This window comes from Schistocerca cancellata, chromosome 6 (genome assembly GCF_023864275.1).
Source record: "Schistocerca cancellata isolate TAMUIC-IGC-003103 chromosome 6, iqSchCanc2.1, whole genome shotgun sequence".
Taxonomy (NCBI): Eukaryota; Metazoa; Arthropoda; class Insecta; order Orthoptera; family Acrididae; genus Schistocerca; species Schistocerca cancellata.
The window spans coordinates 42084138-42093764 of record NC_064631.1 but is presented as its reverse complement, the minus strand read 5'-3'; the positions used below and the strand labels follow the sequence as shown (position 1 = coordinate 42093764).

Here is a 9627-nt window from a genome sequence, read left to right as displayed (position 1 = left end):
GTGTATTTATGTATCTTTTGGAGGGGAGGTTTTGGATGGTATATTATTTAATGGTGCCGAGATATAATTAGGAAATCAGCCGAAGTAACTTGTGGAGGATTTTTTTTAATCATTTGCAATAACGTGGCGCGCACGAATATGAGGGGAACGTAAATTTCAGAATCGCGACCGCGCTAACTTTCCAACCACACGAGACTTAGTTACGCCGCTTTCACACTATACGGTTTTGACCGTACGGCAAAAAGCCGTACGGCTGTAGGTGTGAAGAAATGTATGGCGCCTTTCACATTATACGGCGACGGCAAAATGCCGCTGCCGTGCCGTGCTGCAGCCGTGTCTTGCCACTACAACAGACGGTCGCCGTACGGCAAGTTCGACAACAGTGGCCTACGTGACTAAGTGCATGCTTTCACACTGGACGGTTTTGAGCCGTACGGCGTCGACTAGTTCGTTGTAGTGTCGTTTTATTCATTTGTGTTTATTCTTGTTTACTGAAAAGTGTAGAAGAATGGATGAAATTGATACTGAACTTTTGATAACCTTGGTGGAAGTAAGACCTGTTCTGTGGGACAAAACTCTAGATGCGTATAGAGATCGTATTGCTACAAAGAATGCTTGGCGGGAAGTTTGCGTAGCACTGAAGCAAGATTTTGATGAGATGGAAGACAAAGATAAAAATGCGTTTGGTAAGTATTTATTTAATATATTAATATTACATTTAATACGTTTTAAACAGTTTTTATTTAACGTTATAAATTTTATTCTAAAAGTAAATCGTTTGTTTATAAGTAAATTACTGCTACCAGTCACGTTTTTTTTGTTTTGTTTATATTTTGCACGACGCGTTTCGGGAAATAATTCCCATCCTTAAGTGCGTTTTTCTCTAAGTTTTCATCATGTGTGGTGTCTTTTTATGTGTCAGGTCTTGCATTCTGTTTTCTTTACTGTAATTTATAAGAGAAACACGCACAAGACCTCACAAATAAAAAAACACTACACATAATGAAAACTTAGAGAAAAAAACGCACTTGAAGATCGGAATTATTTCCCGAAACGCGTCGTACAAAATATAAACAAAACGATTAAAAACGTGAGTGGTAGCAGTAATTTATTTATAAAGAAAACTATTTACTATACAGTCGCAGGCTTTCACAAACAATCTACAAAAAGGAAAAGGCTTGTTAATTTATATCTTTGACATCTGCCATGACACGCTTCCAGCATTTGTCATAAAATATTTACAAAGAGTGTTCCTTATGGCGTTGGCTGTCAGTCCTCCTCTTATGTTGGCATCTTGGGCTAAGTCTTCCAAACCAGTGAAGGATGTGGTGTCTTCAATTATAAATCCATCTCTCTGACGTACAAAATTGTGTAAAACAATGCAAGCTTTAACCATTTTTTACTGCAAAATCTGGATGAACATTTAAAGGTCGGTGAAACAACCGCCACTTATTGGTGAGGATGCCAAAAGCACATTCCACATACCTCCTTGCTCTGCACAAACGGTAATTAAATACACGTTTCTCAACTGTCAAGTTTGTTCCCCCAAAAGGCCGGAGCAAATGCGTGTGTAGGCCAAATGCTGCGTCTCCCACGAAGAAGTAGGGTACTTTTGGACCTTCCGTACCAGGCAGACATTGGACGTCTGGAAATTCCAGGGAATTACTTTCTATTGACTTCCATAAACTGGACCGTCTGAACACTGAAGAGTCACAGTCTTTGCCATAACTTCCTACGTCGACATAAATGAACCTGTAGTTGGAATCCGCTACAGCCATCAGAACCACAGAAAAGTATTCTTTGTAATTGAAGTACATTGATCCGCTATTAAATGGGGCAGTAAGACGGATATGTTTTCCATCCACCGCTCCTAAGCAGTGGGGGAAATTAGCAGTACGTTCAAATCCAGCCGCTATTGATTCCCATACCTCTTTGGTCGGTCTTTGTATACATTCTTCCCGCAGTGATGACCAAATTGCTGTGCATACATCATTAACCACTTTACTTGCTGTAGAAATCCCAATTCTGTACTGGAAATGTAAGTCAGTGAAGGAACAACCGCTTGCCAGATACCTGAACAAAACGAAAAAAAATCAGTGACATTTAGTTTGCAGTGGACATTTTTTGTTACAGTTTTGCTTTTTTCTATACAAAATTAAAATGTTTTCATACAGTTTTGTTTCCTTTTGATGTAGGTATAGAAGTAATACGGAGGTGGACCAATCTACGAGACTCCTTTGTGAAGTCAAACATAAAAATTCAAGCTGCGAAAAAAAGTGGCTCAGCAGCAAAGAAAAAGAAAAAGTATGTATATTCTGATCAGCTGCAGTTTCTAAAAAAGCTGTATGATGCTCGAGAGACGGAGGACAGTTTTCAATCGGAACGCACCGCCAGACTGGAAGAAGATATAGAAACGCAGGGCTCCGTCGAAAATACTGAGAATGTTTCTGGGCCATTTGATACAGCACCCACACAACAAACATCCAAAAGCGAGTGCCATACAAACAGAAAACATAGAAAACCTGATGCAATCGAAATGAAAATATTACGAGCTCTGGAAGAAGACAAACCTTGCAGCAAAATGTCATTTTTACTTAGTCTGAAGCCTCATCTGGAAAAATTTGATGAACAGGATTATCTTCAGTTTCAGATGGGAGTCCTCAAAGTTATAGAAAATATATATGAAAGGAGAAATATATTGACAGCTCAACCTCCTCCATTTACCCATTACACACCTCCCATGCCCTATAATAATAGATTTCAAGCTTATTCTTATTCACCTATGGAAAATGCTGCTCCAATATCCTCTTACCATACGCATCAGATTCGTCCTCCTCCAGCTGCACCAAACCCAACTACTTTTCTCGAACAACCATTACAGACTTCTCAAGGTCGCAGTTCTTATCAACGAATTAATAAAGTGCCACCACCATACCCTTCGCCTTCCACAAGTAGCCATGAAGGCCCACCATCAACAACGCAGTTCTACAACGTTTTTGCAGAGAGCCTGTCGCCACAAAGTGACAGTACAGTCAGTCCTGCTACAAACTCTTTGGTTTCAACTGCTGATATTGATATTGACTTTTCTACTTCATAATCTGAGCGTAATAAAAATGTAAAACACAAATAAATAAGTAAATAAACAGAACTAGTTTTTATGTATTAAATTACCTTAACGTGATAGCCAGCATTTGAACAGGTTGGATGCAATTGCGGAATTGTGTGTTTTGTCGTTGTAACACATCCTTTAGTTTTCTATGTAATTCGTCAAACGAGGTAATAGACATTCGGAAATAGTTAAAGAATTTATTTCCGTCGTTCCTCAAATCTTCAAAGAGTGTATAAAATAAACCCACTTCGTCTCTTCTCTGGTTAATGGGGTGTACCCACAAAAGACGACCTTTTCTTTTGCGGCGACGATGAAGCAACCACAAAGCAACAACTCGTTTACGGTTCATCTTGATACACACATTAAGCAAACTGAATAGACACCAACAACTGGTCACGTCAAAAAGCCGTGTAATGTGAAAGCAACACAGGCACGGCTAAAACTCGTACGGCTTTTTGCCGTACGGTCAAAACCGTATAGTGTGAAAGCGGCGTTAACATAGAGGGACGTCAATAAATGAGAGGTGTTTCAGCGATCAGACAGTGATTGAAGAAGTTACAGAATTTTTCTAGTACTAGTCCGTGTGGAGATACGATCATTGCTTTGCACAGTGGTAATAAGAGTGATAGTGTGTTGCTGTGACGTTGTGATTCAGCATTGTGGGCTATCCTTCATTCCTTCCCGTGGGTGAGAAAAACGTTATCTTCGTAAGAGACCATAGGAAGTAGAAATATCTTTATATATGCTGTTACACGATCAGCTGTTAGGCAATTTAATCCTGTTTGTTACTGGTAATACCGTTATTATATTGTAAGAGATGAAAGTAAGACAGAATGAAAAGAAATAGCTTACAGAACGGAGTAGTAGTTATTATACAGGTCCAGTTACGATTCCGGTTACTTACGCATTTTCTTTAAACACAGTCGGGTGATTAACAGTGTACCAAATTTGGAATTAATACTACAAAATCAAACGTTTATCCGTTGCGCATACATTTATTTATTTCTTTGAGTAAAGAATTTAATTAGTAGTTACTATGTGTAAGAATCACGCAGTGACACATTTAATGAGAATACACAGGGACCATTTAGCTTTAGTAGGTTTCCGGAACACTTTAGGACCTCGCAACTGGTTTGGCCTTTATTTTTCTTTCAGTACCCTACTCATTCTCCCTCGTTTTCTATAATTGCCCAAGGCGTCTGGGAAGTGATAAGGCTAAATTCCTCGAGAGATTGTGATGATCGTTTAAAAAAAAGGTTCAAACGGCTCTGAGCACTATGGGACTTAACATCTATGGTCATCAGTCCCCTAGAACTTAGAACTACTTAAACCTAACTAACCTAAGGACATCACACAACACCCAGTCATCACGAGGCAGAGAAAATCCCTGGCCCCGCCGGGAAGATGATCGTTAATCTTCTCCCATGTATTCTCTATATTTTCCCACAGAGTTTCTGAATTCCTTGACCCAGGTGGTAACGACCTCGTAAGGTTGAGGTGTGGTGATTTTGGCACGAAAGGAAGTAGTTTTATTCTCTGCTGACCTTGGAACCAGTTCTGGACGGCTCTGCTATTATGAACCGGGCTATGGTCCTGTAAAGAAATAATCATCCATTAACTTAGAATTTCATTCTAATACTATGAATACTTAATTTCCATACTGTGAAAAAATTCGACAACTGCAATGGCTGTGTAGTCCAAGCAACAGGTTTATAAATTATTTGGAGGATTCCACGTTCCAAAATAGTTTGCTGATAGCTGTTAACAAAAACCTACATTGATAAGGGGAGGGTGCTGGGACGGAGATCAGAATACAGAGCGAATGGTAATACAGTTTAAGGCGCCAGTTACAACACGCAGGTAGGCCTTATTTCAGAATATACCGCCCTCCTATGCTTGGGTAATGATGAGGTGCGGTGTAAGTTGTTCAATACAGTGCAGCAGTCTGTTGAACTGTTAGACTCTGTTGCATGGTTGTAAAGCTAATCTGATCCGCTCATTCAAAGCGATTGCTACCGAAGGCGCCCGTGGCCGCTGACGTCGCCTGTTCACACCTCGTGTCAACGCGGCCCCGCGCTCGAAGTAAACGCCTATAGTTGAGATAAATAGCTGATTTCAAGAATGTTAATAAAATAAGTCTTCCCCTCATATTAATGAGAACTAAATACCACTACGAGTACGTATCTTTATGTAATGCTCATTGCTCAAGAACAATTCGTGTATGCAACGTTGTTGTTATGACTAAGATCACAAAATCTGTAAATCGTAACCCAAGTCATATATTTGCATGCACCTACGGAATATTAAACATGAAAACAATTTGTTTCTTTTCATATAATTTTTAATCAAGACAATGCGGGCAGTTGCCAGCTGATATTAAAATTGAATGTAAAGGAGGAATAAATAAAAAAAGATATACGAGAAACAAATCTCGAACCCATTGATAAGGGGATATCTATCCTGGAAACGTGCTAATTCAGTTATCTCACAGTTTCAAAGGATGAGAAAACCATCCTGTCCACTTTCCGAGGACGATATTTCCTGACAGAAAGCACACTAGGGTGATCGGCTTTAGGTTGAGACACCAGGAACCTCAAACTACGTCACCAGTACGTTCACTCTCCGATTCCTAGCCCCGTTACCACGAACTTCCCATGTCAAAATGGCTGGCAGAAACGTTTGAGAACGGCCTAGGATTAGGTGATACAGCCCTCGCCTTGCCTGTTTGACAGATGTGTCATCATTCACCCATGCCAGGAGGCGAGGAAATACGCTTACGAAAACGTTGAACACATTTTAATTTTACATGTGGACATTACTGCGTAATTATATTCTAAGTTACGAGAAGTGACCTGAAGAAGAAGAGTCTATACCTTGAGGGATATGTTATAGATCATGATTGTAATGTTAGTAAAGTACTGTAAAGTATATTTTATGTTATGCTTAACTTTAAAAGAAAAATCAGCCAACTCAGTCAACAGTGAAAAGTACAGCATGCCTCCAAGAAACGTACGAATATCGTACAATTTTAATAAAAGGAAATATAGATCGGTTTATTGGGGCAGGCCTACTCGGGAACAAAGTAAGAACAACCAAATCAATAACAGGTTTGCATGTGCTGCTAGTTAAAAGAAAAGAAATGAGCCGATAAAGAAATAATTCCTTCATTGATTTAGGAATGGTTCGAAATGGAAGGTATAATTTTACTGTTATAAAAAACTAGACTGGATTGAGTTGATTAGTTCCAATTTTTGAATACATTACAGCCTAATAATCAATACAAATGGAATAAAATAGGAATATAACGTCTGGAAATACGTGAGGACGTCCTTTGTCTACATATCTGCCTCGAATATAGGGTATTAAAAACAAGTAATCCATATTTCGAGAGCTGATAGGATGGACAGAAAACAAGACAAACATATCCAGTAAACAAGAGCAATTGGTGTGAAATGAATATCTTTAAGAGCAATGAGCACTTCTTCACTTTACCACTGCGAAACACATCTGTTGTTCTACTTAAAACGCTTCTCTTGTACTGTAGAAGTGTGTGTAGCTCTTACGATATGCAGTTTGCCTTGTTTTAGTCCATACTACCGACTCTCATAGTATGGAATACCGCTTTCCTTAACACAGTGTATATGTATTACAGAAGCAATACAAACAAAGGAACATTTAACATTAACAGTTAAATTCAATTGTGAAAAGATACGCTGCACCACATCTGTTAACAATTTCCCAATAGTTCCAGATTCAGAAACAAAATGAACAACATTTTGCAGGTATTATCCGAAAATCGAGAAAATAACTCTGGAATGTAAGAACAACAAAAAATGGTAATGACAATGAGAAAAAGTAATAAACATATGAACACAGCAATAAAAACTGATGGCATTACGAGTATAGCACTTCAGCCACGTCAGAACCAGAATGAGAGAGAAATAGATTCTTAACATAAGTAAAGCGAAGAACAGCGCTAGCAAACCATTTATGTTTACGAATAATATTCTTTCAAGCAAACATACAAGTGATAGAAATACAGAAACGCACTGCAAAATGGATGTTATGGAGTACTCTTTTCTTTGGAAGTCAAAGACTGGATCAGAAAAAATAAAGTATGGTCCGCCTACAGGTAACAAGACACTGAATGTGGTGGAAAATGACCAAAACAAGGTGGAAGGAGATAGAAATTAATCGCAGAGTCGTATAAGAAATAACTGTGAAGAGAAGCCTAAGAAGAGAGAAGTAGGAAAATGAAATTTACATATATCAGTTATTTATACACGGCGCCTTCCTTACACACCCAATTATGGAACGAAGCACTAAGGAAGAAACTAAGATGATGCCCGGGAAAGCTATATTTCACGGCCATCAGTATCAGAGCAAGGTGGAGAAATCAAAATTATACGACTGACAAAGTTGAGTAGTCGCTTCGATAAGAAGTAGAGCTTATCAAAGTAATGAATAAATCGTAGGAAAAACCGGAAATACTCTTTAATTGTTCCACACGTCCACCGTTCCTACCTGCAGAAGATATTTCACCGTCTGGGTACAGCATTTCAGCACTCGGCCTCATTATTGAATTCAGTATGTTAATGTAGGCCTCTCCGTTGAGAATTCCGTCTATTCTCCAGACAGGACCTGCCTCATGAGCCGAAATATACCTCCATACAGCTACAGAGAACCGTCCACTTCTTTGTCTTTCGTTAAGATACATTGGCTGGAAGCGTTGTCCTCGTGGGCGGTATACCTAACGCAAAAAAACATTTGCGTGTTGATGCAAATATTCACAAATTCAGGGGTCACATTTACTTATCAGATGAGGGATGAACTACTAAAATCATGATATAGAGAACTGTTTATATTTATTATTTTGTGCCTACTACAAATGTAAAGTCACTAACAGCATAAACTAATAACATCATCGAGAAAATTTCGTGTTTCACCTGAACAAGGGCGTCGCTACAGGAAGAAATTATTTATTCATCCGGAAAGATTACTCTGTCCCAGTCAAAGTCGATATATTCTGTTGCAAAAGCCATGCGGTCAATCCTCTGATAGTCGATCAATGGCTGCTTTGTAGCAGCTCTCCGACAGTATAATCCGGCGTCCTTAAGTCTCCTCGCAACAGTCATTCCACTGCCGGTAAACTGAGATCTCTCTTTCACGCCACGGCAACTGAGGAATGGATTAGCACGTATATTCTCCAAAAACACGTTGCTCATCTGCTGCCGAAGACACACGGGGCCGGCCACTTCCTCTTTTCCGCCCTGTATAACCCCTTTCCTGGTATTCTTTCCACGAGCGTCTAGCTGTTCTTGCCGGTACTCCACACTTTTCTCCAGCTTCTGATGCTGAGTAGTTGCCATGCTCAATCAGTGCAACGACACGCACCGTTCTCTCTCGATTCCACTGCGACTGTATTGCGGCTGTCGCCCTTGTGACGTTACCACGCGTTTTATAAAGAGAACCATTTACAACTCAGTGGAGAAACAAAGACTGACAAATTAAAAGAACATCTTTTTTCAGTTATCGGACACACAAAAATATAAACTTCGTTAAAATGCTTTGTCAAGAATCACTGTTAAGAAAGAAACGACAATCATTAGGCAAGATATTAAACAATGCTGTTGTTCATTTAAGTCAGACCACAAATAAGCAATAACAGGTAAATTAAGGTTTCTGTCCCACTTCTAATATTCATGTAATCCATTTGACTTATTACTTGAGTAACATGTTGAAAAAACAGTGCGCCCTCTTGACACTGGCTCTCGCAGCATGTGACGTGATGAGCAGTGTGCCCAGTCACGTGGTGTTTGTGTTGCCGCAGCAGCCACTATCATGTAGAAAGAGCAGTCGGTCTTGACCATGATCACATCACTCGACTACCCAAAACTGATTCCCATTCTCAAATCCAACGGAACGAGTGAAATCTGCGTGGACACATACAGCACAAAAGTCCACAGGCCGACCTCGTTTGTTGACAGACAGACTGCCGATGATCGAGCACCTGTTCGTAATGTATGGCCTTTGGCAGAGGGGTTACACGACAGTAACATCCCTGTAATGGACTGGCCTGCACATAGTCCTGACCTGAATCCTATAGGACACCTCGGGAATGTTTTGGAACGCCGACTGCGTGCCATGCCTCACCTCTCCTCAGTGCAGCACTCCGTGAAGAATGAGCTGCAATTCACCAAGAAACCTTCCAGCATCTGATTGAATGTGTAGCTACGAGAGTGAAAGCTGTCATCAGTGCTAAGGGTGGGCCAACACCTTATGAATTCCAGCATTACCGATGGAGGTCGCCATTCTCTTGTAAGTCATTTTCAGCCCCGTGTCGGGATACTTTTGACCACATCGTGTACATTGTAGAATGCATGATCCTGGTCAAATCTATCTACACCACCCATAAAACGGCTGTAATCAGCAATGGCTTGCGAGCAAGGGATCATTTGCTTCCTCCCCTTTTTGTCACGACGTCTAACAGATGTGTCCTCTGTAGAATTGTGCATACT

General features: G+C 40.0%; 1 protein-coding gene across 1 annotated transcript; it reads left to right on the top strand.

Annotated features, from left to right (window-relative positions):
* Positions 1-508: 508 nt before the first annotated feature.
* Positions 509-3097, top strand: LOC126088136 (uncharacterized). The gene is made up of 2 exons (XM_049906253.1): positions 509-686; positions 2196-3097. Exons 1-2 carry the CDS (start codon positions 509-511, stop codon positions 3095-3097), a joined length of 1080 nt encoding a protein of 359 aa, XP_049762210.1.
* Positions 3098-9627: the final 6530 nt, after the last annotated feature.

What these genes read in the sequence shown, in the direction of transcription:
- LOC126088136 (XM_049906253.1), top strand. Translation starts at nt 509, where the DNA reads ATGGATGAAATTGATACTGAACTTTTGATAACCTTGGTGGAAGTAAGA. An exon ending in CAAAGATAAAAATGCGTTTG is followed by an intron (nt 687 to 2,195) that starts GTAAGTATTTAT and finishes CTTTTGATGTAG; the next exon opens with GTATAGAAGTAATACGGAGG.